This window comes from Cyrtonyx montezumae, unplaced genomic scaffold (genome assembly GCF_038088225.1).
Source record: "Cyrtonyx montezumae isolate F1298 unplaced genomic scaffold, pur_monq_1.0 scaffold_16, whole genome shotgun sequence".
NCBI classification, from domain to species: Eukaryota; Metazoa; Chordata; class Aves; order Galliformes; family Odontophoridae; genus Cyrtonyx; species Cyrtonyx montezumae.
In genome coordinates this window covers 1,167,898-1,182,335 of record NW_027071892.1, presented here as the reverse complement: position 1 = coordinate 1,182,335, position 14,438 = coordinate 1,167,898, and the positions used below count along the sequence as shown (strand labels likewise).

At 67.0% G+C, this 14,438-nt stretch overlaps 1 protein-coding gene across 1 annotated transcript; it reads left to right on the top strand.

The window, feature by feature from the left end:
- Positions 1-721: 721 nt before the first annotated feature.
- On the top strand, positions 722-12,607 carry LOC136046416 (integrin alpha-D-like). Its single transcript, XM_065733004.1, has 29 exons — positions 722-801; positions 1,890-1,989; positions 2,306-2,400; positions 2,515-2,579; positions 2,708-2,810; positions 3,044-3,174; positions 3,559-3,710; positions 3,794-3,938; positions 4,346-4,496; positions 4,567-4,640; positions 4,956-5,085; positions 5,330-5,472; positions 5,539-5,673; positions 5,899-6,105; positions 6,368-6,498; positions 6,986-7,149; positions 7,251-7,402; positions 7,476-7,607; positions 8,340-8,413; positions 8,491-8,632; positions 9,046-9,147; positions 9,718-9,797; positions 9,869-9,946; positions 10,021-10,189; positions 10,981-11,052; positions 11,382-11,495; positions 11,792-11,878; positions 12,234-12,344; positions 12,461-12,607. The coding sequence occupies exons 1-29, from the start codon at positions 768-770 to the stop codon at positions 12,605-12,607; spliced, it is 3,420 nt and encodes a 1,139-aa protein (XP_065589076.1). The 5' UTR covers positions 722-767.
- Positions 12,608-14,438: the final 1,831 nt, after the last annotated feature.

Here is a 14,438-nt window from a genome sequence, read left to right as displayed (position 1 = left end):
AGCGCTCCGTGTCCGCGCCCCGCGGGACGGTTTGAGCTCCGCCCATCCTCCCCTCCAGACCTGCGGTTCCCACGCGTGTCCGTTCCCCACCGTTATAACCGCTCTTCCTGTTCTCTCTTCATCTCCCCTTGCTCCTTCCCGATCGCTTTACCCGTTCCCCGTTTCCCCTTTTCCCGTTTCCCCTTTTTCCCTTCCTTTCCCACTCGTTTCCTTCCCGTTCCCTCTTTCCGTCCCGCTCCCGTTCTCTCCACCTGAGCCCATTTCTCCGCCCGTTTCCCGTATCCTGTTTCCCGTTTCCCCGCTCCGTTTTCCCTCCTTCACCGCTCCCGTTTTTCCCCCTCCCCGCTCTTTTTGCCCCATTTCCCCGCGTTTCCCCGTTTGCCCCATTCCCGCCCCCCGGGGCGGTGTGGGGCGGTGTGGGGCGGTGTGGGGCAGAGCGGGGCCCCCCGCCGTTGTCCGCTCCGCCGCTTTTGTCCCATTTCCCATTGGGGTCCGTCCCCGCTCCTCCGGCTCTGAGCTCTCTCGGTTTGGGGCCGTTTCTGTCACTTTGGGTCCACTTCTGCCCACGGGGACATTGGGGACACGGGGGGGGGTGGGGGGGGCAGAACTGGAGATGCGGGGCAGTGCTGTGGGGCAGCGCTATGGGGCAGCCCTATTTGGCTTTTGCCCTTTTTTGGCTCTCTCGGCCCTTCCCCGCCCTCTCTCCCCACTTCCTCTCCCCACGGCCGCGCGTGGGGTGTGGGGTGGGGCAGCCCCCATTCCTCGCCATGGGGCCGTGCCTGCTGCTGTTGCTCGGTGCAGGTCTGGGGCCGAACGCGGCGCTTTTGGGGCCGGGGGGCAGCGGGGGTGTGGGGCGTGAGAGCCCGGCGGGGGAGGGGGGATCGGGCGGGATGAGGCTGCGGGGGGAGGGGGCAAAAAGCCCCACAGCCCCACGGAGATATCGGGGCCGTTGGGGGCACGTGGGGAAGGGAAGCGTTTTGGGGACACGGGGACGTGGAGAGGTCCCGGGGGACAGTGGGGACACGGGGCAGCTGTGGGGCAGCCGTGGGGCAGTGCTATGGGGCAGCGCTGCGGGGCCACACTGCGGCGGCTCTGTTGTGTTCGCCCATTTCTTCCCGGTTCCATTCCACACTGCGCCCACTTCTGCTTTCGATGCTCACCCGACCCGCGCCCTTCTGCGCCTCCACGTCCACCCATTTCCATCCCGCCGCCTTTCACACCTCATTCCCGCTCCCTCCCGCCGCTGTTCCCTCTCCCGTTCCTTTCCTCCATTTCCCCCCATCCCTTTCCCCTCTCCCCATTTCTGCCCCTTCCCCCCCCCCCCCCCGACCCTCTCGGGGCAGTGGAGCTCTGAGTTCAAGGGGTCTGTTCCCTCAGTGCTTCTGCCCATGGGGACATTGGGGCACGGGGGGCAGAAGTGGGGATGTGGGGCAGCGCTATGGGGCAGCCCCATTTGGCTTTTGCCCTTTTTTGTCTCTCTCGGCCCTTCCCCGCCCTCTCTCCCCACTTCCTCTCCCCACGGCCGCGCGTGGGGTGTGGGGGTGGGGCAGCCCCCATTCCTCACCATGGGGCTGTGGTGCTTTTGGCGCCGGGGGGGGGAGCGGGGGTGTGGGGCAAGAGAGCCCCGTTGGGGAAGGGGGCGTCGGATGGGATGAGGCTGCGGGGGGAGGGGTTGGGGACACTGAGGACGTGGGGCACATGGGGGCATTGAGGGGTGGGGGGACGTGGGGACGTATGGAGATAGAGGGACAGGGTGGGATGTGTGGGTCCCTGTGGAGCTCTGAGTGGCTCTATGGGGTCTGTGGGGCTCTGTGGGGCTCTTTGAGGCAGTACGGTCTCTGCTGAGTCTATGGGATCTAGGTGTCCCCATGGGTGTCCCTGCCCCACAGCTCTGCCCCACAGCTGCAGCTCTGCCCTCGACGTGGACTCCGCTGTGACATTTCAGGGTCCCGGTTCCTTCGGCATCAGTGTGGCACAGAGCGACGATGGGTACGGAGCTGCCTCACAACTTGTGGGGCGCCCCATGGATTCCGTGGGCAACCCCACAGGACCTATGAGGCACCCTGTAGAATATTTGGGGTGGCTCTTGGGATAGGAGGATGGTTGGACTAGATGATCTTATAGGTCCTTTCCAACCTTATGAACTTATGAACTTATGTATAGTGTGGCTCACAGGACCTGTGGGGGCCCCCATGGTGTCTACAGGGCACTACAGAATCTCTGGGGCACCCCACATAATCGATGGGGTACCTAAGTGATCACTGCACCGGATCTATGGGGCTGAACCCCACATCCCCCATTGCAGGGTGCTGGTCGGGGCTCCCCTGGACTTGGAGGGCCGAGGCCGCATCTATCGATGCCGTGTGGGGGAGAGCAGCTGCAGCGACGCAGGCGTCGGTGGTGAGAGCTATGGGGGCACATGGGGTGGTGTGGGGCAGCCCCGCATGGGAGTCCTACGGCAAGTTTTGGGGCTGCTCCACAAGTGTGGGTGCTATGGGGTTTCCTGCCCCACAGACCGCTCGGATATGGGTCCCATGGCTCTGGGAATGTCTGTGGCCGCCAACGGATCCCAGCTCCTGGTGGGTGCTGTGGGGTGCTGTGGGGCTCTAACGGCTGTATGGGGTCTGTTGGGCTCTATGAGTCTCTATGGGGCTCTGTGGGACTCTGTGGGTCACTGTGGATCACTATGGGGCTCTGTGGGGTGCAGGCCTGTGGCCCAGCAGCACAGCGGACGTGTGGGGTGAACGCAGAGGTTCCGGGGTTCTGCTTCCTCCTGTTCTCGGGGCGCTCTGAAACGACCACTCTGCAAGGTATGGGGCACCTGGGGGGGAGCAGTGGGGCAGAGGGGCTCTATGGGGCAGAGAAGACCCAGAGGCATTGTCAATGGGTTCCTTGGGTCACTATAGGGCACGGAAGTCCCAATGTCATTGTCACCGGGATCCATGGGGCGCAGGAGGCCCAATGTTGGGGCTCAGTGGGGTCTGTGGGTGGATGTGGGTCAGATAGGGCGCACTGAAGCCCCCCCCCCACTGCTGCCCCACAGCGTGCCCCACATCGGCATCCGACATCGTGTTCCTGATGGACGGCTCTGGCAGCGTTGCGCCGTTCGATTTCCAGCGGATGAAGATATTCATTATGGAAGTCATCACGCGCTTCCGTGGGACCGACACCCGCGTGCGTGACCCACGGCGCTATGGGGCTGTGCTGTGAGGCCGGCGACCCCAGACTCTATGGCTGCCCCGTGGGATTTATGGGCATCTCGCTGAGTCTGTGGGGTGCGCCACCGAATCTGTGGCTGCCCCACATAACATGTGGGCACTTGGTGTAATGTATGGGGTGCTGGGGGACTTGGGGGCTCTATGGGTTCTGTGGAGCTCTGTGGGGCACACTCGGATGCTGGGAGGAGCTGTGTTCTAAGCTGGGTTCTATGGGGCGACATGGGGCTCTATGGGTTCTGTGGAGCTCTATGGGCGCTGTGGGGCTCTAGGAGGTTTGTGGGCTCTATGGGGCTCCGCGGCGCTCAGTGGGGCGCTGTGGGTCAGCGTGGCCGCCCCACAGTTCGCAGTGGTGCAGTTCTCCACGGGCGTGCAGCTCCACGTGTCCTTCTCCGACTTCGACCGTCTGTCGGAAGCGGCGCTGCAGCGGACGGTGCTCGGGGTGGAGCAGAGCGGCGGCATCACGCAGACGGCCACCGCCATCCGCTACGTCCTGTGCGTGCCCCACTGCGCCCCACTGCGCCCCACAGCGCCGCCCCGCAGCGCCCCACACGACGCTGACGGCGCTGCGCTCCCAGGACGGAGGTGTTCCCGCGGAGCCGCGCGGGCGCGCACAAAGTGCTGCTGGTGGTGACGGACGGGCGGATGTACGGGGACACTCTGCGCTATGGGGACATCATCCCCGCGGCGGAGCGCGACGGCGTCATCCGCTACGCCATAGGGGTGAGACGGGACCGCGCCCCACAGCGCCCCACAGCGGTCCCCAAACCCTTCCCCCACATCGCTCCGAGTTCCCCCACGTCCGCCCCTCCGAGCCCCTCAGTCCTCCTCCCCCAAACACAACAAGACCCCAAAGCCCAGTCCCACCCAACCCCCGCCTCCACCCCCCCCGTCACGGAGCCCCGAACCCCAATCCCACCCCAATCCGCCCCCCCCACCCACCACAGCCCCACGGTGCTGCGGCCGCCCCCGCTGACCCCGAAGAGCCCGTTCCGCCCCATTCCCACACGCGGTCCCCGAAACGCCGCACCCCACAGAGTGCACCCGGGGACACAGAGTGGGGGTGGGGACGCCGCGGGGACATTGGGGGCGCCGGGGGCACAGTGTCAGCGCGGCCGTGCCGCCCCCAGGTGGGCTCGGCGTTCCGCAGCCCCGATGCCGCTCAGGAGCTGCACACCATCGCGTCCCCCCCCTCGGACGCCCACGTGTTCCGCGTGGACAATTTCGAGGCGCTGCGCGGGATCCAGGAGCAGCTGCAAGAGAAGATCTTCGCCATCGAGGGTACGGCCGTGGGGCGGCCCCATGTGGGGCGGGGCGGGACGGGGACGCCGCTCACCCCACACCGCCCCAGGGACACACGCGGCCTTCGGGAGCTCCTTCCACACGGAGATGGCACAGAGGGGATTCAGCGCTCTGCTCGGCCCCGTGAGTGACCCACTGCGACCCCACTGCGACCCACAGAGCCCCGTACAGACCCACAGGGCCCCATGGAGCCCACGGAGCCCCACAGCATCCCACAGAACCCATGGAGTCCCACATCACCCCATAGATCCCCACAGAGCTCACAGAGCCCCACGTCACCCCACATAACCCCATAGGGCCCACGGAGCCCCACACAGACCCCCACAGAACAGCAGAGTCCCACCCAGCAGAGCCCCCCGGGACCCCTCCCCGTGTACCCCCAAACCCATCTGAGACCCCCAGGACCTCCCCCCCCGGCTCATCCCCCTCCCCCCGCAGGACGGCGCGGTGCTGGGGGCGGTGGGCGCCTACGATTGGGCCGGGGGGGTCTTCGTCCACGGGGCCGACGGCGGCGTCACCTTCGTCAACGCGTCTGAGGGGGACGGGGGCGTGAGCGACGCGTACCTGGGTGAGGGGCGGGGTCCGGCCCCACGGCGGAGCTGCGGAGGGGGGCGGCCCCGCGGGGACGTCGGGGTCCTCGTGACCGCCGTGGGGGGGTGGGGGCACTCTCCGTGGGGGCGCGCTCCGGGAGGTGATGGGATCCCCGTGGAGACGCAGCGGTCCCCGCGTGGGGATGGCGGCGTTCCCATGGGGGTCCCGGAGCCGCCCCACGAGGGTCCGCGGGGCCGTGCCCCCCACCCCCCCCCCCGCAGGTTACGCCGCGGAGTCGCTGTCCGTGGGGGGGCTGCGGGCGCTGGCGCTGGGGGCCCCACGGCACCGCCACGTGGGCCGTGTGCTCCTCTTCGTGCTGCACCGCGGGACGTGGCAGCTGCGCAACGACGCCGTGGGGCGGCAGGTGATGGGGGCACGTGTGGGGTGCGGTGTGGGGCGGGAGCGGCCGGAGCTGATGTCCTCCCCACAGGTGGGCTCCTACTTCGGGGCAGCACTGTGTGCGCTGGAGGCGGTGGGGCACGGCGCGGTGCTGCTGGTGGGGGCCCCCATGTTCTATGGGGACGGCGCTGGGGGGCGCGTGGAGCTCTGTGCGGTGCAGCCACAGGTACAGTCAGCGCGGCCCCACCCCAACAGCGCACCCCACTGCAACCCCGACCCCATCCCCACCCCATCCCCACCCATCCCCATCCCTTCCGATCCCATAACCACCCCATAACCGCCCCATCCCATATCCACCCCTTCCCATTTTCACTCCATATCCATTCCGCTCCGTATCCCACCCCACCCCCCGCCGCCCCCCATCCTGCCCCCCCTGCACTTCCCGCTGTAGGGCCGCACACTGCAGTGCCATCGGACACTGCGGGGCCAGGCCGGGCACCCCCTGGGGCGCTTTGGGGCCAGCGTGGCGCGGCTCGGGGACACGGACGGGGACGGACTGCAGGACGTGGCCGTGGGGGCCCCCATGGAGGATGAGCAGCGCGGCGCCGTTTATGTCTTCCGTGGGGAGAAGGGCAGTGTCAGTGAGCACTACAGCCAGGTAGGGCCGCCCCACACAGCCCTCCGGGACCCCATAGAACCCCGCGGAGCCCCACAGAACCTCATGACACCGTAGGGCCCACAGATGCCATTGAGCTGCACAGAACCCCACAGAGCCTCATAGATCTCTGTAGGGTCCTCGTAGACCCCATAGATCCCAAAGACCCCTTCAGAGCCCCATGGAGCCCCCATGTCCCGCAGACCCCATAGCGCACTCGGTCCCGGTGCTGCGGAGGTCCCACTCGTGTCGCTCTGCCCCACAGCGCATCGTGGGCACTCTATTCCGCAGCGCCCCACAGCACTTCGGGTGGGCGCTGAGCGGGGGCCGCGATGTGACGGGGGATGGGCTGCCGGACGTGGCCGTGGGGGCACAGGGACAGCTCGTGGTGCTCAGGTGGGAGCACCGCACCGCAGCCCCATGGCCAACGCGACCCCACACCCAACTCAACTCACCCAACCCCATTCCATCCCCAGCCCAACCCCAGTCCCATCTCAGCGCCAACCTTGTTGCATCCCCATCCCATTCCCATCCCATCCCATTGCTCCCATCCCATCCCCATCTCATCCTATTCCATTCCCATCCCCATTCCCATCCCCACCCCATTGATCCCATCCCTTTGTCCCGTCCCATGGATCCCATCTCATCGCATCCCACTGATCCCATCCCCATCTCACCCTATTCCATCCCCATCCCATTCCATCCTGTCCCACCCCATTGATCCCATCCCATAGATCCCACTGATCCATCCCATCCCATTGATCCCATCCTCTCCCATCCCATAGATCCCACTCATCTCACTGATCCCATCCCACTGATCCCATCCCCCATCCCATCCCATACTGACCCCACCCCACCCGTGTCCCCCGCTCCGTTCCCGCAGATCCCCCCCTCTGTTGGCGGTGGACGCGGCGCTGTCGTTCGTTCCCGCGGTGATCCGTTCGTGGGCGGCGCAGTGCGCGGAGGAGGAGCGGCGGAGCGGCGCCGCGGCGGTGTCCACAGCGGAGCTGTGCTTCGTGGGCAGCAAGAGGAGCCGCGACCGCTACGGTGAGCCGGGCCGGCCCACGGGGCCCCGCGCAGCCCCGCGCAGCCCCACGCGCCTCACGCAGCCCCACGCGCCTCACGCAGCCGCCCGGCGCCGCCCGCAGGTCCGTCCGTCGGGGCCGCGCTGCACTTGGCGCTGCAGTTGGATCCGGGCCGGGCCGCGCGCGCCGCGTTCTCATCGGGCGGCTCCGCCACGAACGGCACCGCGCGCGTGACCGTGGGGCGCAGCTGCCTCCGCTTCCCCATCGTTCTGACCGTGCGTACCGGGCGGGCGCGGGGCCCGAGCTGCGGAGCCGCGGCAGGTCCGGACGCGGCGCGTGGCCCCGCAGGGCTGCCCCGCGGACACCGTGAGCCCCGTGCTGCTGCGCGCCGCCTTGGAGCCGCGGGGCGACGCCGTGCGCGGCGCGGACGGACTGCGCGTGGCACTCAGCGCCGATTCACCGCGCTCCGTCACCGCTGCGGTACCGCGGGGGAACGGGGCGGAGTTTGGGGCGGCGTGGGTGGGTGGGGTGAGGGACAGAGGTGGGGACACGGGTGGGAGATTGGGACAGATGGGGTGCAACGGGAAGCGTTGAGTGGGAGACGTGGGGTGGGTGTGTGGGGAGCGTGGGATGGAGATGTGGGAGCAACACAGGTGGACAGAGGGATGGGGCGGGGAGATGGGATGGGATGGGATGGGATGGGGATGTTGGGATGGGATGAATGGGATCAGTGGGATGGGATCAATGAGATGGGATAGGATGGGATAATGGGATGGGATGGCATGGAGAAGATGGGATGGGATGGGATGGGATGGGCAGGGAATGGGATGGAGATGGGGATGGGATGGGATGGGATGGGATGGGATGGGATGGGATGGGATGGGATGGGATGGGATGGCATGGGATGGCATGGCATGGCATGGGATGGAATGGGATGGGATGAGATGGCATGGCATGGCATGGGTAGATGTGGTGGGATGGGAGTTGGGCTGGAGGAATGTGGAGGATGGGCAATGAGATGGGGATTTGGGGTGAAACATTTGGGGGCAATGGAGGGATGGAGTGGGCGAAGGTGGGATGGACTTCGGGGTGGTTGGAGATACAGTAGAGATGTAAAAGTTGGAACCATGGGGTGGATGGAGAGGGGATGGAAACGTGTGGGGTGGAGGGCTGTGGGGTGGAGCAGAGTGGGGCCATTGGGTTGGGATGCAGCTGCCCTTCGAGAGGAACTGCGGTGAGGACAATCAGTGCGTGCCCGACCTGCACGTGGCGCTCAGCTTCTCGGGGTACGTCCCTCCCCACGGCCCCACCCCACAAGGGGCGCCCCGGATCCCTGCCCCACACCCACGGCCACGCCCCACAGGCTGCAGGAGCTGGTGGTGGGCACCACCGAGGAGCTCACCGTCACCATCACCGTCCACAACGCTGGGGAGGATGCGTACGGGGCCCACGTGGAGCTGTGGCACCCCGGGGTGCTGTCGTACCGCAAGGCCACCGTGCTGCAGGTGCCCACGGGGAGCGGGGTCCCACCCCACACAGCCCCTCCAGATGCTCTCAGGACCCCAAAATCCCACCCCAGATGTTCTCGAGGCCCCACAGATGTCATTATGGCATCTGAAACTTCATCTGGACACACTCGAGGTCCCCAGATTCCCCTCCAGACGCCCCCAGGACCCCAAATCCCCTCAAGATCCCATAGGATCCCATACGTCCCCACACCCCAGACCTGCTGCAGGTGCCCTCTGCATCCATTTGACCCCGAAAGTTCCTCCAAACACCCCCAAGACCACGCAATCCCATGTGTCCCGATAATGCTAAGCCCCACTCAGATGACCCCAAAGCCCTCCACCCCCGCCCCCAGACCCCACTCCGTGTCCCCCACGCGCACCCGTCCCACAGCTGACCGCGTACCCCACAGCCCCAGCGCAGATCCCTGGCGCAGCACTGCAGCGCAGCGTCACCGCGCGGCGGACACCTCCGCTGCAACGTCAGCCACCCCGTGCTGTGGGCGGGACAGCAGGTGCTGTGCTGCGGGTCTGCGGGTCTGTGGGTCTGCGGGTCTGCGGGGTCTGCGGGTCTGCGGGGTCTGTGGGTCTGCGGGGTCTGTGGGGTCTGCGGGTCTGCGGGGTCTGTGGGTCTGCGGGGTCTGCGGGGCTCTTCAGGATGCTGTGGGGTTTGTGGGATGTATGGGCTGCTATGGGACGCTGTGGGGCTCTATGGGGGTTGTTGAGTCTCTAAGGACTCAGTGGGATGCTGCGGGGCTCTGTCGGGTTCTATGGGGCGCTGTGGGGCATTCTGGGGTTCTGTGGGATTTGTGGGGCGCTGGGGCTCTATGCGGTGCTATGGGGCGTTCTGGGGTTCTGTGGGCTCTGTTGGTGCTATGGGATTCTCTGTGATCTATGGGACACTGTGGGGCTCTATGGGGTGCTCTGGGATCCTGTGGGATCTATGGGACACCATGGGTCTCTGTGGGGTGCTGTGGGACTCTGTGGGGTGATGTGGGGCTGCGTGGGACTCCATGGAGCTTTGTGAGACCCCGTGGAGCTCTGTGGGGTGCTATGGGGCTGAGCCCCACGCGCTGTGTCCCCAGCTGGTGTTGGCTGTCACCATGGACGTGCCCCACGACGCCGAGCTGGGGGACGGCGTGGAGGTGGAGGTGTCGGCCAGCAGGTGGGGACGGCACTGTGTGACGCCGCGTGACGCAGTATGACACCACGTGACACTGCTTTGTGTCCCCGCAGCGTGCCCCCCCCCGCCGTGTCCCCGCGCAGCGCCGCTCGGCTGCCGGTGCTGTACACCGCGGTGTTGGTGCTCAGTAGGTGCGCTCCCCTCCCCGCCCCTCCCCCCCACTCCCTCCCCTCCCCCCCCCGACGTCCCCGCGCTGTCCCCGCAGTTCTCCGTCGTCCACGCGCGCGGTTCCCGCGGGAGAAGCGGCGCTGTCCCACCGGTACCACGTGACCGCGCGAGGCGCGCGCCGCCCCCCCGGTGACGTCATCATCCGCGTGCCCGCCGAGATGGGCGGGGCCGAGCTGTGGGAGGAACTGCGCGTGCGCGGATCGCAGGTGGGGGCGGGGGGCGGTGGGAACCGGAAGTGCGCGTCAGCCCCCCGGAACCTTCAGGGCCCCATAACGTGCCGCTGCGCCCCATAGAGCCCGTGGAGACTTGTATCCCATCCGCTGCCCCACAGACCACATGGACCACGCAGACCCCATAGGTCCCCGAACAGTGTCCGCCCTGCCCCGCAGAGCTGCTGCCCCATAGCGCCCTCAGCTCCGCATGCCTGCCATCTCCCCCAGCACAGCTCTGCCCCCACTCTGCGGAGGTCCCAACCCCCCCAGCCCCCGAGATCAGGTTTGGGGTTCCCTATGGGGTTGGGTCCCGCTATGGGGCCGGGGGATCCCCTGAGGGTTTGCTATGGGGCTGGCAGTTGTTTTTGGGAGTGGGTCCCACTACCAGGCCAGGTTCTGCTACAGGTTTGGATTCTGCTATGGAGCTGGAGATCTCCTATGGATCGTCAGGGGGCATGACACATGGGGATGGGGTTTTTCTATGGGGTTTGGGGCTCCCTTATGGGTATGGGTCCTTCTATAGGGCTAGATTCCTCTATGCCTGGGGTTTCCCGATGGGTCTTGGGGTCAGCTGTGTGTCTCCGGGTTCTCTATGGGGCTGGGGGCTCCCTTTGGGGCTGGAGCCGCTACGAGGCCAAGTGTGTGTGGGATCTGCTATAGGGCTGGGGGTTTGCTCTGGGTGTGGGGTTCCCACAGGGCTGGGGTTTTGCTATGGGGTCTAGGGCTCTCCAGCGATGGGAGCTGTGCCCCACAACCCCCTGACCCCACTGTGCCCCATCCCCCAGTGCTGTAACTGCACACAGCATTCCCCGTCCGTCCCGGAGCGCACCGCTCTCAAGGAGCAGAACCCGGTGGTGGTGAGTGCCTGCAGCCCCGCCCCCTCCTTTTAGCCACGCCCAGAGCACCACCTGCTCCACTTAGCCCCGCCCATTGCTCTATAACCACGCCCCTTCTAGATCCTCCGTTCTTTACCTGTAGCCCCGCCCTTTCACTATAGCCCCGCCCTCATGGCCATGTAACCCCGCCCACCCCGCTTGCACCGCCTCTTTCCCCAGCACTCTCTGACCCCGCCCCCTTTCCAAATAGCCCCGCCCCTTATAACCACGCACTCGTTCCGATCTTCACTCTTCCCGGTAGCTCCGCCCCTTCCCAAATAACCCCGCCCCCCGCTGCTCTCCACCAATAGGATTGCACCGTGGCCGTGTGCTGGGAGTGGCGCTGTGCGTGGGACGGCGCGCTGCCGCGCGAGGGCGCCGAGTTCAGCATTGCGGGGCGGCTGCGGCGCGAGTGGGTGCAGCAGGTGGGGGCGGGGTTAAAGGGGCTGCGTGGTGCTGTGGGCACCGCTGTTGGGATCTGTGGGGCTTATGGGGCCCTGGGGGGCGTGGGGCACGGGAACGCAGTGGGGCTGGGGAAGTCTATGGGGCTGCTATAGGGCCGGGGTGCTGCGGGGTGGGCTCGCTATGGGGAGACGTGAGGGGGCAGAAAATCTTCCGGGGGCCGCTATGGGGGGCACTGTGGGGCCGCGGGGTTGTGGTGTGGGCGGCTTATGGGGCGGGGCCGCGCGCAGTGCCCCACACGTCTGCTTTGCTCCCACAGCTGCCCCTCCCCCACGTGGAACTGCAGAGCTCCGCGGAGCTGCGCATCAATGGGCGCTACCGCAACGTGGGGCGGGACCGAGCGCAGGTGGGCGGCCCCATAGCAACAACCCCACAGATCCCCACATACCCCATAGACCCCGGTTCAGAGCCCCAGTCACCACAGACCCCATAGAACCCATAGACCGCTGCTGAGAGCCCCACAGACCTCATCGATTCCACAGAGTTCCACACAGCCCATAGATCCCACACGGCCCCATAGGCACCACAGATCCCATAGGCACCCCGCTCAGAGCCCCGCAGACCCCATAGATCCTACAGAGCCCCACAGATCCACCACAGAACTCACAGAACCCAGAGCCCCATAGAGCCCCACAGATCCCATAGGCCCCTGCTCCGAGCCCCACAGGCCCCGCAGAGCCCGCAGATCCCACGTCCCGCAGGTCCGCACGGAGCTCCGCCCCGCAGCGCCCGCAGTGCCGTGGGGTCCCGCGTTGGGCGCAGTTCTCGCGGGAATTCTGCTGGCGGCCGCGGCGGGGGTGGCGCTGCGCCAGGTGAGGGCGGGCTGAGACGGCGGGTCGAACGGGAGGGGCGGGAGTTCCGGAGGGGGCGGGACTTCCCGGAGGCCCCTCCCCCCCTCCAGGTGCTGACCCCGCCCTCTCCCGTTCAGGTCGGCTTCTTCCGGCGGCGCTACAAAGAGATGCGTGAGGGCGGGGCCGAGGATGGGGGCGGGGCCGGGGCCGAGGATGGGGGCGGGGCCGGGACCGAGGATGGGGGCGGGGCCATGGAGGGCGTTGGGGAGACGCAGAAGGGCTGAGGGGTGTGGGGTACTGCTACGGGACAGCCATAGGGCTGCAATGGGGCTGAGGTGTGCTGTAGGGAGCTGCCGGGCTGGAGAACGCTATGGGGCTGCTGTGGGGCTGTTGCATGCTATGGGGAGATGTGGGATAAGCCGTAGGGCTGGTGAATATTATGGGGTTGCTGTGGGGAGATGTGGGGTAGCTGTGGAGCTGGAGGATGCTATGGGGCTGATATGGGGAGACATGGTGTCGAGGAGCACTATGGGGCGAGTATGGGGCAGCTCTGGGGCTGGAAGTGCTGCAGGGCTGCTGTGGAGTTGCTATAGGGCTATGGAATCCAATGGGACTGTTACGAGGAGATGTGGGGCAGCAATGAGGCTGGGTGTGCTGTGGGGCTGGGGCTGCTATGGGGCTTGGGATTGCTTTGGTGCTGGGAGCATTGTGGAGCTGATGTGGGTGGATATGGGGCCGTTGTGGGTCTTGCTGTGGGGCCACCCTATTGCTCTGTCAGTAATAAATGTCACTGCCCCACAGCACTACGAGGTTGAGGACTTCTATGGGACTGGGGAGTGGGGGAAGGGGGGCAGCAGGGGGAGCCGCCATGGATCGGGGCTCCCCGTGGGTCTGGGTGTCCCGCTATGGGTCACACCTCCCCCGTGGGTTGTGTCCTGCTATGCGGCAGGTTCACTGTATGGGCCCCCCTGTGGGTCATACCCACTGTGGGTCTGAGTCCCTCCCTCTATGGGTCTCACAATGGGTCGGATCCTGTTATGGGTCCTGCTTATTGGTCAGACCCCACAATGGGTCAGGGCCCCATATGGGTCCCACAGTGGGTCTGGGTTCTACCACGGAGCCCCAGCCCCATAGTAGATCTCCAGCCCCATAGGGAAACCTGAAACACCAGACCTACAGCACACCCCCAGACCCATAGTGGGACCCATAGAGGAGCCTGCACTCACAGCAAGAGGAACCCAGCCCCATAGAGGAACCCAGGACTCATAGAGGGTTCCAGTTCCAGCCCCATAGGGGAACTTGGCCCCCTAGAGGAATCCAAAACCTCAGCAATTCGGTGGCCCACAACTTCCCCGTGGGGACCCACACTAGGGCTGCCCCACATCCTCCCTTGGGGACCACGTGTGGGGCCGCCCCGTCAGCTGCCACTGAATCGCACACGTGTGGGGCTGTCCACTTCCTCCCCACAACCTCCCACTGGGCCCACCTGTGGGGCCGTTCCCACGCGGTGCCGCCCGAGGGCGGATTTGGTGCGTACGGGAACGGCTCCGACGGCGGAGAGAACGGGACCGCAAAGTGCTCCTGCGCGGGGCGGCACCGCATCGCCGGAGCGCAGCGGCGGTGCGGAGTCCTTCGTTGCGGAGCGCTCTGAGCGGTTCCGTGGCCGCGGTGGCGGAGCGCGGCCCCGCGGCCCCGGGCCGGGCCGGTCGGTGAGCGGGGACGCGCATCGCGGCTCCTCGGGCCGCGCTCCCCGGTGCCGCGGAACTGACGGAGCGCTGGGGGGGGGCGGGGGGGGAACGTGGGTCTGGGGGCGGGCGGAGGTGCGGCGGGGGCTGCGTGACACCCGTGGGGGTCCGGGGGCTTCGGCTGCGATGCGGGGCTGGGGACGGCGGAGGGAGGGGCAGCGCGGGGTCGGGGACAGCGGTGCAGAGCGGTGCGGGGACGGACGCGGTCGCTGCGCGCAGCTGATGGCGGTGACACCGTCTGCCGCGACCCGACGCTCCCCTCCTCCTGCGTGTGCGTGTCCGTGTGCGTGTGCGCGTGCTCTCAGCGCGTGGAGCGATCCCAGGAGCAGCAGAACATCGCCGCGGAGCGGAGCAGAGGCGAAGGACAGAG